We start from the raw sequence: 19,911 nt of genomic DNA on the forward strand, positions 1-19,911 counted from the left end.
GACACGCCGACACGCGAATTTTAAAATCTTATAAGACACGAGGACACGCATATATATAAAATATAAAGTATTTTTTAGATAAATCGTAATGATATTTTGATATTTTATTGATATTAAATTATAAATTAATTTTTTAATTATTTTTAATGTCTTATTTTAATTATATCAAGTAATTAAAATATTTTTTATTTTAATAACTAATAATATATACTATATCTAAATTTATTTCAAGAATATATGTTAAGAATAAGACTTGACACGTTGATACGTGATGGTATTTAGGTGTGTACAAGCGTGTCCGGAGAAGAATTTTTTTGCTTTTTATTAAGACACGGTTGGACACAGCAAACACGCGTGTCCAACGAGTGTCGATGAGTATCGTGTCCAAAATGTGTCCGACACGCGGACACGACAACTCAGCGAAGTGTCCGTGCTTCATAGGCCACAATAGATATTTTTTGACTTCATCTCTTGTCCTATTCAACTATATTTTGATAAAATAAATAAATAAAAATGAAAGAAACTTGTCAGACAAGTTTAGAGAATTTTGAATAGAGATAGATAATAGATATCAGTGTAGTGAATCTCATATTATTAGCAAGATAGCGGCTTATAAATAAAATGTTGTTGGTCCTATTGAGAGATTACTATGTTTTGTAACTAATTATTACGTGCTTTTAAAATATATTCAATGTGAATATGATGTCTTGTAGATAAAAAATATATATACTCTTAAAAAATGCAGTAATTTTCTAATCATGGCATACCAAAAAAAATCCTAGTTCACTACGGGTAATAATTGGTAGTATGAATATAATTTCATCATTTTCACCGTAATAAATGGATCCAAAATTAGTTTTTTATTTTTTCCCTCTGAATATACTTATTGCAAATAATTATCAACATATAATCACCAGTACTTTAATTTAGTTTTTAAACAAAGCTCCCATAGAACAAAAGTCTCTTAACATTTAAGGTGGGGTAAAAGAAAGACAAACCAATAAACATATGAATATATATCATTTTATGCCAGCCCCATATCCACACCTCACAACAACACAATTGTTAGATGACAAGAAATAAACCCCCTAAAATGAGCAGCATTTAAGTTTTCCATTAGCACTGCATAAAATTGTTCCTGTCAGTTTGAAAATCAACACAAATATGTTGCAACAAGCTAAAAACGAACCAGCACATACACAATAATTTAACAGGAAAATATTACTCTGATTTTGGAGTGAGCTTTCTTTATATCTCTTCTTCAGTGTCTGTTCTCCACCACTGTTATAAAATTGACAATAAATTAATTGTGGTGATGATAGATATCGTTGCTAGGCAATTAGACATTGTGGTTGTTATAATATAATGTTTTTCTTGTAATTTGAATTTGAATATATACTGCAACCTATTATAGCATGTTTTAAAACCAACTTAATTATAATATGAAAAATTAAACTCTTCAAGAAAAACAGTAATGTCATCAAATATAAGTAAAAGCTTAGTTTACATAACGAGGCAACTTACCAATAATCTTTGGAGACATTTGACAATATAGAAAGCAAAACAATATATCAAACATCTTCGGAGCCATTTGACAATATGCATCCACTCTTTCTCTAATTCTCTACGACAATAACATAATTTTTTCATTATCCAACTTCCTTACACATTTGATACATTTTTACTATGATACAATAATTAACCACACAAACAAACGATGTCAACTATAGGACTGCATTATAAAATTAAACTGATACTCTTAATTGGTCTTAAGAGATTTTTAGTCATATATAATAATCTCTGTGATTTATATTTATTGTTAAACTGAAAATACTTTCGATACAATAACAAATGTTAATATATTCATTTATATATAATTAGACAAGAATATGGAGAACTTTAATATCATATAATATTAGAATTAAATCCTTTAACTTATTTTGATATTAAAAAGGATGAATATTACAAAGTGCCACACTTTTGCAAGACACATCTATAAAAGTGAAGCAAAGAAGCTTGGTTAACCTTTACAGAGTAAGAAACTATGAAGAACTATTTAGGAAAAGGAAAGTATGTGAAAGTTGTGCAGGAAAAAAAAAGAGGAAAAAATAAAAAGAAAATAACGAGATATTAGTAAAGGATTATCGTTGCAACCCTTTTCCATGTAGCATTCACATCCAAATATCATATGCTTATTCCAAAGGTTATTATATTGGTATTGTGAAAGTAGCATGCAGACAACAAGGCAAGAAGAAAGCTTGTGATTTGAAGGAACTGCAACAACGATCGAAGCTTCTGTAGAGTAGTAGTGAGGGAATCAATCGTTAAGTATGCTCTCTTTACTTGGCAAATGGTAGAAGGATATATTATCATTCTTTTCTTCATTATTCGGATATCCATCATTATTTGCAACAATTTCTATCCTGGATTTCAAGTCTCTTAAAATGATTTCATATGCATGATCATTCAACTTTGGGCAGTTATGGAAACTAATGAATGCCTTATGTTTTCTGGGTGGTTTACTGGTTAAACTTGAGACTGTCTCCAAAGATTTGCAGTTGTTTACACAAAAGAACACGATAGATGGGGGAAGTGGAGCAGCTATGTATTGAAGCATTTTACAGATTAAAAGAGTTATGAGCTTCTGAAGATTCCCAATGCTTTCTGGCAAACTTGTAATGACATCACAATTCTGTATTGATAATATTTGTAATGATTGAAAGACATGAATGTTGTCTGAAAGTTTAGAGAACTTTACATTACAAAAAAGTTAATTCCTTGGCAGACAAGAAGGCAGGGGTGTATATGTCGTGTTCATGTTTTATTGGCTCCCTGAGTACAATTGTGTTGCCAAAGTTTTGAGGAAGCTTCTCAAGAGAGTAACTCATGTTAAAACCGAATCATTCAAGACTTTTGAGATGCATAATGGTGACCACACCTACGTCGCAAACAAGCTAAGTATTGTATTGAAATAATGACATGCTGTATGTATAATATAATATTTATTTATATGGCCTTCCTTCATGACTCAATTATCATTAAACCCTGTCTTGTAGTAATAGATAATATCTTAATATGAATATAAAACAAAGAGTGAAAATGCCAATGCAAAAGCAATATGCAAATTAAACTAGACTGCCGAGTTGACAGGGAAATTGAACAAAAATCAAATGAGCAAAAATAAGTAATGGTGTGTTCTCAGAGAAAGTGTGCTACAAAGTGACTAAATAGACAACTGCTATTACAACAATAATGAACTAAAGAAAGTACAGGTGTTCCCCACAGAAGCTTTCGTATTGGATGGAGTTCTCATATGATATGTTGTTCTCTGTAGAAGGCAGAAAAAATAAGTTAAAAGAAAGAAACATATATATATGAGTTGAGACACGTGACCTTGCATCCACTGCTATACTTTCTTTAATTTCTTTTCTCTTTACTTTTTTATAATCACAGACCAACTCAATTGAAGAGAAAAAAGAAACAAAGTTCACATAAAAAAAGGAAAGATATTGCATAACACTTAGTTTGCAAAAGAAATGAGAGTTACTGTACCTTCATTTAACAGGAAGATATTATTCTGTTTTGGAGTGATATTTCTCTATATCTCTTCTTCGATATTTGCTCTACAACACTGTTATAAAATCGATAACATAAAATTAATTGTAGAGATTCTAGATATTGTAGCTTTTACAAGAATACGCATTGTGGTTTATGTCGTATAATTTTCTTTTTCTTGCAATTTGAATTAGAATATATTTGCAGCCTAATATTGCAACTCTATTATAGTATGTTTGAAGTTATGATATATATACTATTACATACAGTGACATAGCAGGTTTCAATATGATAATCACCAAATTAACAATAACATTGGGTTTTGTTAGAAAACTAACTTTCTTCCAACTAATAATCAATCAATAAAGTAAAAAAAAAAAAAAGGTAAAAAAGAAATAAAAAGTGGAATTAAAAAATAAACTAAAATATTGATTGATTGTTGCGACTACAATTACAATTATAATAGGAGACCATATATTAAAACAACTCCATTATAATATAAAAAGTAAGCTGCTCAAGAAATAGTAAATTCATCAAGTATAACATAATTGGACAACTTACCAGTAGTAATAATCTTTGGAACCACCACGTAAATTCACTCTTTATTCGGTTCTCTTTTCTCTGACTCTGTGACAACAATATAATTTCTTATGATCCCCCACATTTGATACAATATTACTACAATACGATAATTAACCACACAAACAAGGACGATATCAAACAATATACTATGGTATAAAATTGACAACACATCATGAACAAAAACATCAATATAGCGAAAATGTTTTATTTCATAAATAGTATAACTTTTAAAAGAGGAATGCTAGGGGCATCAATTTTTGTGATTTGTACCCATCAAATAGCCATCAAGATGGTTTTAATGGTGTGAGATTGGTATAAGATTTCATCCAATGGCTCACTTTTCTTTGCTGGTTACATACTTGCCAGAATTTAATAAAATTGCTGGCCCTAAACTTTTCCATAAATCATTATTATCATTTGTGTGATTTAAATTTATTGAGAAAGTGAAACACTTGCTAGGCAACAACAAATGTTAACATGTCCATTTTTAATTGGTAAAGAAGAGCATAGTAAACCTTGATTTTTGTAATTCTTGTAGTGACTTTTGCAGGATATATATCTATAAAATTGAAGCAAAGAAGCTTTGTGTAAGAGAAACAATAAAAAATTATAGCTAGGTTGTGCAGAAGAAATAAAAAGAAATTTCAAGCACGTAGATAATTCATTAACTCTGTGTTTTTGTTCACTACTATTATATATATTCCAAAATCAATATTGAATGATTTAATTTTTGTTGTGGATCTCTAGACTAAACAATTGAGAATACAACAATAACGTGTGAAAACTACTGAGATTAGTATTAGAAGCATTACCTCAATGTCCTCCAACTCCAAGCCATCAGATTCATCTTCCAACTCCAAGTCATCGGATTCATCCTCCAACTCCAAGCTATCAGATTCATAGCCCTCATCACTGGCATCTGGACTAATCTCTCCATCATGATTGACATGGACATGCATCCAATGGATCCCACACCCCTTTATCACTACTTCCTCATTATCTTCTGTATTTGCATAGAACTCAAATTTAAGCATAGTATTGCAAGTGGTGCCTTTTCTTCTCTCTTTGATTGCTTCCGCTATCTCGTTGGAACCTCCATCATACCATACTACCTTATGATCTGATACCATTTCAAATGGAATCGCAACATAAGCAGTCGAGAGTAGTGCTCTATTGCCAGAAGTTGTGATCCATTCCCACTCGTTGCAACTCTTTCCCAAGTAGCATTTCCATCCAAATATCACTTCTTTCTCGACAAGCTTGCAAGATTGGTATTGAGAAATCAAGATGCAGCCAACAAGATAAGAAGAAATCTTGTGATCTGGAGCAACTTTAACAATGATCGAAGCTTCTCTAGAGTAGTAGTCAGGGAGCCACTCATTAATTATGCTCTCTTTACTTGGTAAATAGTAGCAGAATCTATTACCATTATGCAAATATCCATCATTATTTGCCACAAGTTGTATCCTGGATTTCAAGTCTTTCAAAACTGCTTCATATGCATCATCATCCAACTTTGTGCAGTTATGGAATCCAAACCATGCATAGTGTTCTCTGGATGGTTCACTGGTTAAACTTGAGACTTCCTCCAAAGATTTACAGCTTACTGCATTAAAGTATATAATAGATGGGGGAAGTGGAGGTATGTATTGAAGCATTTCACAATCAACGACCATAAGCTCAAAGAGCTGTTGAAGATTCTTAATGCTTGTTGGCAAACTTGTAATGACATGACAACCATCCAATATTAATGTTTGTAATGATTGTAAGACATGAATGTTGTATGGGAGTTCAGACAAGCTCTTACATTTGTGGAAAATTAATTGCTTGAGAGACAAAAAGGCAGGGGTGGGGAATATTCTACTTAACATGATGCATGTGTCGTCTTCATATTTTATTGGATCCATAAGTCCAATTTTAGGGGTAAAGTTTAAAGGAAGTTTTTGAAGAGAGTAACTGATGTTAAAAGCAAACCATTCAAGATTTTTGAGATGCATAATAGTGGATGGTACTTCAGTCAAAGCCGTTGATGGTAAAAGTAACTTGATTTTGGAATGATGAGTCATAATGGGGATTGAGAACACTTCCAAATTGGAGCAACCGGTGGCCCACAAGCCACAAAGAGAGGGAGAACAGTAGTCACTGCAAAGCCTCTTTAGGGATGTGCAAAAACTCACATATAGTTTTTCAATCTTGGGGAGAGAGAAAATAGATGGATGAACATCTTGTAAGCTTTCACAGCCACAGAATGATATTAATTTGAGATTCGTGGCACCTGCTAAATTTGGGCACTCTATCAAGCGTTTACAGTGCTCGAGGTCAATAAACTCCAAACTTGGTAGATTCTATCAATCCCAACAAACATGTTAACACTAAAAAGTATAAGTAGAAAATGAAAATACTAAACAATGTGAACAATGGATATATCGAATATTCATTTTATTAGATATGCAGATAGTTATTTTAATATTAAGATTTAGGTAAGTAATTTAGAGATGTAGTGTATTTTGATTTAATTGGTGATTATTGTTCATATTGTTTAAAAAAATTATTGGTTACGTAGCATAACCCAAACACATATATACATGACTAGTGGAGGAAAAAAGTGTTGTTTTATTGTTTAATGCATTACACTCTCACTTATTGTAATTTTATAAATTATTACACACCTAATATCAAATATTAAATGACAATAAGTTTTTCATACTTTTAGAATAATTAACTATATTTTTCAACAATTTTTTTCTTGTCTTATTCTTACACCTATATAAAAAAGTGTTTCTAGCTAATCAATACAACTAAATATTTTTAAAATAGGTATAAAATGCATTTGAAATTTAATTTAGTTAAAAGCATATTGAGCATATGAATTTTTTTAGTTGTCCATTACAAAATTAAAATAATAGATAATTTATTCGAAACTTAGAATATGAAACTTGATTTGATTATAGTATTTAGTATATATACTGTTGGTTAATTCAAATTAAACATCATCTATATACAATCATAGGACATAGGAGTAAAAAATCCATTTGGGGCAAAAATCTTTCCAAAGTGAAAACCCTTTGATGTGGTTGATTATTACATTTATTCTCTCTTTTTGATTAAGAAAGCATTGCATCATGACATAAGTGAATTAATATGATATAGCAAAACAAGAAAATGTTAAATGACAAGAAACTATTGTCTATTGAGAACCAATTATGTTCTTTGTTTTAATTTAAAAAATTATGATGGCTATATATAAATATATAAATAATTATTGGGTGTAGTCTAAATTTATCTCTTTTATATATATGTCATTTGAATTTAATAAGTCATATACTTTATTATCATTTTCTTCTTATAAAATACTCTTTGTTCTCTCATCAAAACTTATTTAATTATTCTGTGATATTATAGTTACTTTTTTTTTTGTAATAAAAATTTATTCTCAATCTTTTTTAATGATGAAAATATAACTTTTTAAGAAATAATTAGCATGCAAGAATATTTTACAATATATAAGAATAAATTAATCTTACATAATAGAGTAAATTTATAAATTATAAATCTTGAAATAAACGCCCCATAATTAATATTACTTATATCAAAATTACTCTATTTTTTTTTTTAAATTTCGCTTTTTATATACTAACTAATTTTTATAATTTATCAATCTTTATTTTAGTATGTAACAAAAGTATCAAAAAAGCATAAAGAGAAATATAAACATGATCCTACCTGTGCTGTATCCCAAAGTTTTTGAACATTGCTATCTCGCATAGAAAGCTGAACAAGTTTTTGAGGCCAACAAATAGACGGCACAAACTTAAGTGGGCATTTATTCCACTCAATATACCTTAAGTCATTAGGAAGTTGAAAATCCTCTAGAAACACTCTGTTCCCTTCAAGATCCATGTTGATATTTCCTCTTAAAGCAAGTAACCTTAACTTTAGCATCTTCCTTAATGCAATGATGATTATACGTGGATCTATTGTAATTTCATTCATATTCACAGTCATGCTTTCAACTCCATGAACATCCTGAAAAATTGAAAAGCAATGCAATACAATGTTAGTACCACGTATATTTTGATACATACATATATACACTCATCTTTGAAGACCAAACCTTAAAGTATGATTTCCTTACTCTTTTATCTTGGAAAATATTGCAGACTTCTTCGGTATTCCATAGTCTTGTTTGTTGACCACCATTTTTGCTATATTCTTCATGAATGATTTTCCAACACATTTCATGTATCAAACTATGCATTTTTATGTATTTATTATAACGACCATTTGAATAAATACTTATAAGAGACTTATCCAATAGACTTTTTATCCCTATGTCTGCAAAGAAAACACAAGAATTTAATATTCTTGTTATTTCCTCCATTTTATGCCCGTGGAAAAAGCATGCAACATCTAAAAGGATGTTTTTTTCATCATCATCTAATGCATCATAACTCAACCTCAACGCTTTTTGAATATCTGCATTGGGATACTTCCTTAATTTTTTCAATGCACTATCCCATTCACCTACACTTTTGCCGCGAAGAAATGATCCCAAAATTTTCAAAGCCAATGGAATGCCATTAGCATAATCTATGACTCTAGCTGTTAGCTCAGCATACCCTGCTTTGGGATGGGAATCAGAAAAGGCATAATGGTTAAAAAGTTTATGGGAGTCTCCATAATTCATTTGCTTGATTTCATGAATTTGTTCAACTCCTCCACTTGTAAGCACATTCCTGTCCCTTGTTGTCAAAATGACGATGCTACCAGAACATAGGCAAGTACGCAAACCTGGAACCAAATCAGTTGCAATTGGCGAATCAACCACATCATCCAGTACAATCAAAGCCCTCTTCTTCTTGAGTTTACTTTTAGTGCGAGAGTCTAGGACTCCAATATTGGTAATATGAAGATCTTGGTTTAATAATTGGGAAAGAATTGTGTTGCATATGCATATGTCAATGAGACATGGCTTTCCTAATTCTCTTGAATTTGACAAGAAACAAGAGCCTTCATATTGAGAAGAATAATTATTGAAGAGAGCCTCAGCAATGGTTGACTTACCAATACCGCCCATACCCCAAATTCCAATCACAAAAACCTCCTCCATCTTGCGTCTCATCAAAGATTCAACGCGAGTATAGTTTGTGTTACAAATAAAAGGTCTGTTGAGTCCATCTATGAAGCACTTTTTCTTCAGACAATGTGGCAAAATTGCTTTTACAATCTCACTAATTAGCTTAGCTTCATCAACCCTGGCAAAAGATAACCACAGCATAGATGGAAGTTAAAATGGATAAACATATATAGTTCCTTACAATCCATTATTTAAATTGGAGTATAATAATACTCTCTTTAAGTTAGTCAAGTAAATTTATATATATATCTTGAAAAAAATATCGTGTAGCACCAATATATCTTGAACAATATACCTGATTTCAATGTAAAATCATAATGAATATTACGATTTCCGAAGATCTTATTATTAGATTTTTATGTTTTTATATTCTTTTGCCATTGCTATATAGCATTGAAGTTGACATTGAGGTGTTTCTTCTTTAGACAAAAAATGATATTTTCACATTAAAGATACTAATTTAAATATTATTATTATTATTATTATCCTTGAGAAAGCAATTACAAACCGTAGACAAAATCCTGAAGTTCAAGCTGAGTTGATGAGAAAAAACAACAAAACAAACACAACAATAGACTGTATTCAAGTTTAAAAAAAAAAAATTTTAACTTATTTAACAAAACTTTAGTAATAAAAATAAAAATACTGAAAAGATAAAAAAATATATTTTTTAAAAAATTATAATTTATATCTTTTTTTAATTTTTCTAAAACAAAAATTTATATAATAAATAAATACATAATATTTTTATGTTATTATATCTATACATACTTGATAAATAAAAAAATATTTTATATAAAATATTTAAATATAAATAAAAAACTCAAAAATAAATATTTTTTTACAAATTCAGCAAAACAAGGTCATATTACCTGTGGTCATCAAAGGTGATGCCAGAAAGATTGGCAGCACGAGTGAGTGCAGTCCTCCATTGTTGCACATGGCAACGGTCCTCCGAAGATCTCTCATGCTTATCGAAAGCTCTGCGGTAACTTCCACTCTGCTTGCGAACATGTGTGGGCTCTATTCTGTAGAACACTGGAATCACTACATTGTTATTGTTCTTGCGTTCCATGATCTCCACCAGCTCTTTCAAGCACCACCTAGAGGATGCATAGTTTTTGGAGAAGATAACAAGAAACAAGTTTGAGTTTCTGATGGCGTCGACAAGTTCGTCCCAGATGAGACCTCCTTTGTCCATGCCGTCATCGTCTCTGAATGTTTGGATTTGGTTTTGGCGGAAAGCGGCTTGAAGATGGCTGAGGAATCCTTTGCGCGTGTCTTCCCCTCTGAAGCTGATGAAAACATCGTATCGATGAGTGGGAGGTGCTTGAGAAGAAGAAGAAGCAGCAGCAGCAACTGAAAGTGACATGTGTGTATGATGGTAATGAAGTGATGAGTGCAGTGGGCATAAGAGGGGAATAATTAATAAGAAAGCAACTCTTTCTTATCTCACGTACTGCAAATGCATGTGAAGTGGTCGAGAAAGTGAGAGGAACCATCCTTTGAATTTCCGCGTGGGTCCATAAATATAATTATGATCATGAAGCTACCTCCATCGCCCTCTCACTACACCACTACTATACTCAAATCAAATGTATCTATGTGTGTCTACTCCATCGTAGCTAATTCTTTGTAACCGTAGTTGCGGGACTTAGCGAGGAGAATAAAGATTATTAAAATGATCGCTGAACAGAGACTTGTATTGGTTTTTAAAATTAAAATATTGAATTAATGTTAATTAACTTCTTTTTTTTTCCATTAAAAATATTGATATTTTAGTATTTTCATTCAATTATTACTACTGCTTACACGGCACACAATAGTCAAGACTCGAGCACAAGCTTGATGGAAAAGGAACTTTTACCTTGTTTCTTTTCCGTGTGGGTCCAAAACAATATACAAAGAAGGAGCCTTGAAATTACATTGCTACTCACAAAAGAGGATAGTATAAATGGTTTGGGGTACTATCTCTCACCAAGATAACAGTATCTTCAAATTGAAATTGCATTCCTGAAAACTTTCTTAGTTAATAATATAACTTTAATTCTGATAAAAATGGAAATATCTGAATAATAATTATAATGTGAAAATTGTTAAGTCTAGTTTCATTTTGGGTTAATTTATGATGACAAATATTTATTTGGGTTAAAAGTCCAATATTATTTAATGTATGTTTTATTCTGGTAGGCCCATTAATTAGTTTTTCACAGCCCAAAGCTACCATATACTTCAGCCATGTAAAAGAGCCAATGTTCCTCATAGCACCGTTCAGCAATTAAATGAATATGTTTTGTCAAATGTTATAAGGGAACAGTTGTATCAAACAAGGACAGATGTGGCTCTGTAAAAGCAAGAAAGGACACTAGGACACCCACTAACCCAAGGACATCAGCTGAGCAATACTTGGATCGTGGTTAAGTAAAACACAAACTTGCATAGAGCAGCAGCAGCAAGAAAATGGAGCAGAATGAAAAAAGAGAGCATACCAAGGAAGGAAGAAAAACAAAGGACAACAGAGGTAGTGGTCGAGCTCCTCGGATAGCAGAGGTAGTGAAGCAGGATGAAGAAAGCACTGCATGCCAGCAGGGACAGCTCCAACGAGCAACTGGTACAAGAAAATAGAAGAGGCAAAAATGAAGGCAAGATGAAGATATATAATAAGCCTCATTCCATCATTTAAAAGCAAGAAAAAGAGAGCACACACTCAGAGTACCATCTCTAACACAGAGCTGGAATCTTTTTCTTCTACTCAAGCTTAATTTCTGATCTTTTTGTTATGGCTATCTTGTGTCATTTTCTGTTTTGAGAAAAGGCTAATCTTGTGAGGTTGAAAAGCCAATGAGTGAAAAGGCAAGAGTGATGCAAAAGAGCCACTGATTTCTGATGTAATTTTAGTTTTTGAACTAGGATTAGTTCCCCTTACCAAGTTGGGTTAGCACTTGGGGAGATTGAATCTGTTTGATTCCCCTTCCTAGTTGGGACAGCACTATGGGAAGCTAAGCTTAGGTGATGAAAGCTTAGGGGGTAGATACTAGTTGAATTAGGGAGAAATTCAATAGTATTGGTGTATGTAATCTGTGAATGATTAGTGAAAATTTCACCATGGTTTGTGGTGGAGACTGGACGTAGGATTCATTGCACAAAGAATCCGAACCAGGATACATGCTGGTCTTCATCTTCTCTTCCCTACTCTTTACTTGTTCTGTGTATGAGATAATTTCAAATAATCTCCTGCAACTCGAGCTACTGCTTAAACAGAGTTTGAAACTTTAAGTTTTAAGCCAACTTGATTCAACCCCCCTTCTCAAGTTCAACTAGAACCATCAATTGGTATCCTAATAATTGACCTCCCTACTTCAATGGCAACAACTACTCTTACTGGAAAGAAAGAATGAGAATCTTCATGCAGTCGATTGACTACAACATCTAGAAGATCATTCTAAACGGACCAGATGTTCCCACTAAACAGAATGCTGATGGAGAAGTTGTGGCAAAGGAAGACAGCGAATGGACTTATGAAGAAAAGAAGAAGGTTAAACTCAATGCTAAGACAATCAACCTGATGCACTGCACAATCAGTTTCGAAGAGTTTAGAAAAGTGTTAAGGTGCAAAACGGCTAAAGAAATATGGGGCAAGCTCAGACTCACTCATGAAGGCACTAAGCAAGTGAGGAAAATCAGAATTGACATACTAATAAAGAAGTATGAAATGTTCAGTATGAAGGAGGATGAGAGCATCGATCAAATGTTCGAAAGGTTCTCAATAATCATCAACAATTTGGACGCCATGGGAAGGAACTACTCTGAAGAAACTCTAGTAAGGAAGATTCTGAGAAGTCTTACTATGAAATGGGAAGTAAAAAGCACAGCCATCTTCGAAAGGAATGATTTGATCAAAATCACTTATGATGAGTTAAGAGGCAAGTTGCTGGCCTATGAAACCACTCACATGTCTCAAGACAAAGATGACAAAAAGAATAGTATAGCACTAAAATCAAGAATGATAGCCCAAGGAGAAAAATCTGATGACAGTTTCTCAGATGAAGAAATGGTACTCTTTGTAAGAAAAATGAGAAGACTACTGAGATACAAAAGCAAAGGCAAAGGAAGCTCTTCATCCAAAGACGTCAAGAAAGATCAAGTCAAGTTCATATGCCATCACTGCAAAGAACCCAGTCATTTCAAGTCAGATTGCCCTCAACTTAAGAAAGGCGAAAAATCCAAGAAAGACAAAAAGAAGGTGATCATGGCAACATGGGAGGACTTAGAGAACGACACCAGCTCAGAAAGCTCAGATCAAGAAGCTCAACTATGTCTGATGGCAGATCATAATGATGAAAATGAGGTAGATCTCTCTGACTTATCTATTGATGAACTATACTACATTATCAAAGACATTTCTGTGAACTCTAAGAAACTCTTGGATAAATATGCAAAATGTAAGAAAGAAAATGAGGCATTGAGGACAGAAAATGATCTTCTTTTGAAAAAGGTTAAGGCTAACAAAACTGGTAATGAAAAGTTTTTAAAAGAAGAAAATAGCATTTTGGGAGCTGAATTAGAGAAATTCAAACTCAAGCATGAAGTTACTGCTTCCACTGATTTGATTTCTGAAAACAAAAAGCTGAATGAACAAATAAAAAATTTGAATGAAGACTTAGCAAAGCTTGTTCAAGGTTCTCAAAATCTGAACAAACTGCTTGCTTGTCAAAGGTTTGGGTTTGAAAAATCTGGACTTGGATTCAAAGAGGAAAATAAATCTGTTTTCAAACCAAACTTTAAAAAATATGAATCCTCCTCTTCCAAGTTTTTCAAACCAAAAGGATTCAGCAAACCTCAGAAATCAGTGGGCAAGAATCATTGCTACAAGTGCAATAGAAATGGTCATGATCCTTCTCAATGTTTCATCTTTCTTAAGTCTTTTGGTAATGATAGTAAATTATATAAAATTATTCATAATTTTAATGTTCTTGGGCAACCAAGAAGATTTCACATCAAAGGATCTAAATGGATTTGGATACCTAAGGTTAGTTGAAGAACATGCAGGTTTGCCTTACATCCAAGAAGAAAATGGACATGTGGTATCTTGATAGTAGATGTTCAAGGCATATGACCGAAAGAGATACTTTCTTCATTAAACTCAACAAGTATGATAGAGGGTTTGTCACTTTTGGAGATAATGGTAAAGGTAAAATAATTGCCATTGGTAAGATTGGCAAAGATTTTTCAACTTGCATTGATAGTGTCTTTTTAGTTGATGGGTTAAAGCATAATCTATTGAGCATAAGTCAATTGTGTGACCTTGGATATGCTGTAACCTTTAGGAAATCTGATTGTAGAGTCATAAATGAGAAAACAGGGGCTGTTTTATTTGTTGCCAAAAGAAGTGACAATGTTTATGGTATCACTCTAGATGATCTAAAAGTTCAAAATGTAACTTGTTTCTCTTCAATGGAATCTGAAAAATGGATGTGGCATAAGAGGTTAGGACATGCTAGCATGTTCCAAATCTCTAAGCTTGTAAAGAGAGGCTTAGTTAGAGGTCTTCCTAATATAAAATTTGATAAGGACATCATTTGTGATGCTTGTCAAATGAAAAAACAAATAAAAACCTCTTTCAAATCCAAGGAAGATGTCTCTACTAAGAAACCATTGGAGTTGTTGCATCTTGATATGTTTGGACCAATTAGGACTCAAAGTCTTGGAGGAAAGAGTTATGGCATGGTAATTGTGGATGACTATACTAGATTTGGCTGGGTGTTCTTTCTTGCTCATAAACATGAGCCTTTTTCTGTTTTTGAGAAATTCAGCAAAAAGATTCAAAATGAAAAAGGTTTAAAAATTGTTTCAATTAGAAGTGATCATGGTAAAGAATTTGAAAATCAATACTTTGAATCTTTTTGTGATGAACAAGGCATATCACATAACTTCTCTTGTCCAAGAACACCTCAACAAAATGGTGTTGTAGAAAGAAGAAATAGAAGTTTACAAGAAATGGCTAGAGCTATGTTATGTGAATATGAAATTCCCAAGTTCTTATGGGTTGAAGCTGTGAATACGGCTTGCTATGTTTTAAATAGAACCATCATTAGGAAGTTTTTGAAGAAAACCTTATATGAACTTTGGAAAGGGCATCCTCCCAATCTTAGTTATTTTCATGTGTTTGGCTGCAAGTGTTTCATTCTGAATATCAAAGAAAATTTAGAAAATTTTGATCCTAAAACACATGAAGGCATTTTTCTGGGTTATTCCACAAATAGAAAGGCCTATAGAGTTTATAACAAGAACTCCAAAACTGTTGAGGAAACCATGCATGTCACATTCTGCGAGTCTAACAATGTTCCCAGTGTTTGCATTGATGATAGTCCAGGTTTTGAAGCTGAATTACCAAAGAAATCTGAACCAGTTCCACAAAATCCAAGTTCTCATGAAGTTGCACCTGTTCGCTGCGAAAATTCCAATTCTACAGGAGACAATTTGAAATTATCTCCTGTCGCAGCTGAAAACACTGATGCAGAGGCTATTGTTGATCAAGAGGAACCTGAATCTTCAACTCAAATCAGAAGGCCCAGGGAATGGAAGTTTCTGAAAAATTATCCTGAGAAATTCATAATTGGTGATCCCTCCAAAAGTATTTCAACAAGGTCATCTTTGAAAAGAGCTGAATCCAACAACTTAGATATTTTAACAAAGATTGAACCTTAAAACATCCAAGAAGCTCTTGCTGATCTATCTTGGGTGTTAGCTATGGAGGAGGAATTGTAGCAGTTTGAGAAAAATCAGGTCTGGTCATTAGTGCCTCACCCAAATGGAAATAAAGTCACTGGCACTAAATGGATTTTCAGAAACAAACTGGGTGAAGATGGATCCATAGTCCGAAACAAAGCTAGATTGGTTGCTCAAGGATATGATCAAGAGGAAGGGATTGATTTCGATGAATCCTTTGCACCTGTAGCTCGAATGGAAGCCATCAGATTGCTCCTTGCATATGCTGCTCATTGTGGCTTCCAGCTATTCCAAATGGACGTAAAGTGTGCTTTCCTCAATGGCATAATAGATAGAGAGGTCTATGTGGCTCAATTACCTGGGTTTGAAAACAAATCGTTTCCTAACCATGTTTTCAAACTAGCTAAAGCCTTATATAGTTTAAGACAAGCTCCTAGAGCTTGGTATGAGAAGCTTAGCTCATTTTTATTGAAAAACAACTTTCAAAGAGGAGCCACTGACACCACTTTATTTATTAGAAACTATCATGATCATTTTATTCTTGTGCAAGTTTATGTTGATGATATTATATTTGGTTTGGCTAATGAGGATTTGTGTGCAGATTTTGCTAAGCTTATGACCAATGAATTTGATATGAGCATGATGGGAGAGCTCAACTTCTTTCTAGGCTTGCAAATAAAACAAACTGCTGAAGGCATATTCATCCATCAAGAAAAATATGCTAAGGAACTTGTCAAGAAATTCGGGCTGGACTGTGCTAAGCCAATAGGAACCCCATGCATCCTAATATCAAGCTTGATAAGGATGAACATGGTAGAGATATTGATGAGATACGCTATAGAGGGATGATTAGATCTTTGATGTATCTAACCTCCTCAAGGCCTGATATCATCCAAAGTGTTGGAGTTTGTTCAAGATTTCAATCAAAGCCTAAAGAGTCCCATCTCTCAGCTGTCAAGAGGATCATCCGATATATGCTTGGTACCACTGATTATGGTTTATGGTTTCCTAAGACTGATTCATTTCAATTAGTGGATTTCTGTGATGCAGATTTTGCTGGAGACAGGATTGATAGAAGAAGCACAAGTGGCATGTGCTGCTTTCTTGGGAAATCTCTCATTGTTTGGTCTAGCAAGAAGCAAGCTACAATGGCACTTTCTACAGCCGAAACTGAGTATATTGCAGTCTCCTCTTGTTGTTCTCAATTATTATGGCTGAAAACTCAACTAGCTGACTATAAACTGAATGTCTCTAATATTCCATTATTTTGTGACAACATGAGTGCTATTAATATTTTCAAAAACCCTATTTTGCACTCAAGAACAAAGTACATTGAAGTTCGATTTCATTCTATAAGAGAACATATGCAAAATAGAAATTTAGATATTCAGTTTGTTAACTCTGAAGGTCAGCTAGCTGATATTTTCACCAAACCATTGATAAAGGAGAGGTTCTGCAGGTTACGAACTGAACTGGGCATTCTTGCTTCATCTTTGTTTTCTTAATGACTTTGATAATGAGATCTTTTGTGTTTTGTCTCATAAATCGTGGTGAGATTTTTTTGGCAGATGATGAGTAAACTTCATTTAAGTCACTATGAAGCTACTGGAATCACACCTGACTATAATGAATGATGGAACTCACGTGCTGGAGCAGTTCACGACATATGGGCTTTCTTTATTGATTCCATTGGGCCCATTTCATCATTGCTTTCTCAAAAAAAAGTTTTTTTTTTCTTTTTGGGCCTCATTTAAATTTTTCAAATCCATTTTTTTGTTATCCTTTTCGCCTTTTATTTTAAACGTACGAAGGTTACAGCTGTAACTTTCAATGCTTTTTCAAAGTTTGCATTTTTATCCCCATTCCAAGACTCAACCTTTCCACTCCTCCAGGCTTATATTAACTCCCCACTACATACATCGATTCACACTACACTCTCCACTCCTTCATCTTCTTCGAACAAGTGCTCTATAAATATGGCACGAAAGAAAAGAGCAGCCCGCAGAGGCTCCCATAGTGGCACCCACCGCTCTGATCACACACACTCTTCTTCATCTCAATCACCCACTCATTCTTCACCTCCTTCACCACCAAACCCTTCTCCTGACATGGCCCGTACTAAGACCACTACTCACCGCCCTGGCGTTGCTCCTCGCCCTTCTCCTCCTCCTCCGCCAAATACCTCTCAGCCTAGTTCATCCAAACCTAGTTCCTCTAGAGGCAAGAGGCCTCTTCATAAAGACGAAGAGAATCCCCCCACTCAGAGTCGCCATACTCACGGTACAGTCATTGACTTTCATCTTCGTCCTGTAGCTGAACCTAGACTCTCCAATCCTATTGCTTACAAGTCCTTTTATGCTGATTTTCCTAATGAGTCGTTTGATCGTCGCCGTTTTTAATCTCTCATGAACTATCTGTTTTTCTGTAAAGATGTTTACAAGCATACTCTCTGTCCCTCTAAGCTTGTCAATCTAGACAAACTCTGTAGGAAAGGTTTGAACTTTACCCCATTGTTTGCATGTCAAGGTTGGACTCCCATCCTGTCCATCAAAGAGAAAATTTACCCTGATTTGGTAAAACAGTTCTATAGCAACATGTTCTACAAAGAAGGGAGAATCGCTTCTTTTGTTAAAGGCAAAGTGATCATTCTTGACAAATATCATCTAGGCAAAGCCTTGGATTACCAGGACCGAGGACCTGATGTCTACACCTCTGGTAAGTGGGACGAAACGCTCAATGTCTCTTACTTTGATGCCCTAATTAAGCACTGTCTGCATCAATATCCCTCTCCTTGAAGGTAACACCCCTACTCATAAGTTTCTTGGTCCAATTCGTGCCTAGCTGCATCGGATTGTAAATCACATCATTTTGCCTCAGAGCGGCTCTTTTCAACGTGTCTCATTTTGTGACACACTGGTTTTGTATGCACTTCTTTCAAAAATTCCCATTTCTTTTGCTTACTTGCTTGTGAGACATATACATGCTTGTGTCAGTACCAAAAATGCTTTACCCTATGGCATGCTTCTTACAAAAATTTTCAATATTACAATGTTGATTTTGGGGCTGAAATTGCAAAAGATTGTAACTCATATATCAAAGGGGGTGGTGCAGTAAAGAAAACAGCTCCCAGGCGTCGCCGAACTGATGACAGCACTGATGTTCCCTCTGTTGATGAGAATCCTCTGATTCCCCCTTCCACCTCCACTGCGATCAAGGTCATGACCTGCATTCTGAAGAATGTGCTTGAAGAGTTCATCAATCTGACAGACCTTCTTCTCACTCATGGTGCCGAGCGCAAAAGGAACCAAGTTTTGGAGAAAAATGCTCTCAAGAAGACCAAGGGAAGGATTCGGATTCTGAGGGACTTTGTGGAGGATATCGAGGTTGGCCTCACAACTTCTGACAATGAGGGGGAGGACGATGAGACCTCCGATGAATCCAACTCTGATGCCTAGCTCATTTTATCTCATCTGTGATTATGACTCAGTTTACTTTTGAACTTGTTTTATTTTTTTTGGATGACTGTAAAGTCCTTAACTACTCTTCTACTTAAACTATATGCACCAGCCACTAACAAATTTTGTGCATGTTTTTTCTTTCCTCCCTTGATGACAAAAGGGGGAGAAAAGAAAGGGAATGTTAGCTTTGGCTTAGGGGTTAATAGTGATAGTTAAGAACAATGATGCTTTGTGGTGCTATAATTAACTTACTTTGTCCAGTAATGCGTATCATGCCTAGTGTTAATTGCTCTGTGTCATTATTACTGTGATATATTGCTTGAAAATATTGGTCTTGACTACTTTTAAGCTTTGTCCAGGTAGAGATATAAGCCATGATCAAGGGGGAGTAATGCTAGCATTGAGGGGGAGCAACTCACAATCCAAATGTCATCAAAGGGAAGTGTTCTC

General features: G+C 33.9%; 2 protein-coding genes and 1 pseudogene across 3 annotated transcripts; 2 read left to right on the forward strand and 1 right to left on the reverse strand.

Annotated features, from left to right (window-relative positions):
* Positions 1-3,145: 3,145 nt before the first annotated feature.
* LOC107614880 (TMV resistance protein N-like) lies at positions 3,146-10,755 on the reverse strand. 2 transcript variants are annotated; one of them, XM_088498381.1, is made up of 8 exons: positions 10,147-10,733; positions 9,202-9,392; positions 8,273-8,928; positions 7,861-8,163; positions 4,950-6,482; positions 4,117-4,182; positions 3,553-3,631; positions 3,146-3,328 (listed from the first exon to the last, which is right to left on the reverse strand). In XM_088498381.1, the coding sequence occupies exons 1-7, from the start codon at positions 10,644-10,646 to the stop codon at positions 3,599-3,601; spliced, it is 3,282 nt and encodes a 1,093-aa protein (XP_088354507.1). In that variant the 5' UTR covers positions 10,647-10,733; the 3' UTR covers positions 3,146-3,328; positions 3,553-3,598. The 2 variants fall into 2 exon arrangements, with proteins under 2 accessions (XP_088354507.1, XP_020966524.2); XM_021110865.2 differs by having other exon boundaries at positions 8,273-9,392; positions 10,147-10,755.
* Positions 10,756-12,626: 1,871 nt separating this feature from the next.
* On the forward strand, positions 12,627-16,852 carry LOC148543655 (uncharacterized; the record flags this gene model as incomplete). Its single annotated transcript, XM_088498617.1, has 5 exons — positions 12,627-12,704; positions 12,747-13,990; positions 14,602-14,760; positions 15,538-15,921; positions 16,123-16,852. Coding segments are annotated over 5 exons (2,595 nt in total), but the record flags the coding sequence as incomplete, so codon positions are not given.
* On the forward strand, positions 16,849-17,508 carry LOC148543656 (secreted RxLR effector protein 161 pseudogene; annotated as a pseudogene).
* The last annotated feature ends 2,403 nt before the right edge of the window (positions 17,509-19,911 follow it).

This window comes from Arachis ipaensis, chromosome B9, assembly GCF_059453495.1.
Source record: "Arachis ipaensis isolate K30076 ecotype BB chromosome B9, ASM5945349v1, whole genome shotgun sequence".
Lineage (NCBI taxonomy): Eukaryota > Viridiplantae > Streptophyta > Magnoliopsida > Fabales > Fabaceae > Arachis > Arachis ipaensis.

Excerpts from the sequence above, each read along its gene's own strand:
- LOC107614880 (XM_021110865.2), bottom strand. The coding sequence starts at position 10,646 with ATGTCACTTTCAGTTGCTGCTGCTGCTTCTTCTTCTTCTCAAGCACCT. Across the intron at positions 8,164-8,272 it reads ATATTTTCCAAGATAAAAGA|GATGTTCATGGAGTTGAAAG; the intron begins GTAAGGAAATCA and ends TCAATTTTTCAG. Across the intron at positions 3,632-4,116 it reads TCCAAAGATTATTACTACTG|TGTTGTAGAGCAAATATCGA; the intron begins GTAAGTTGTCCA and ends ATTTTATAACAG.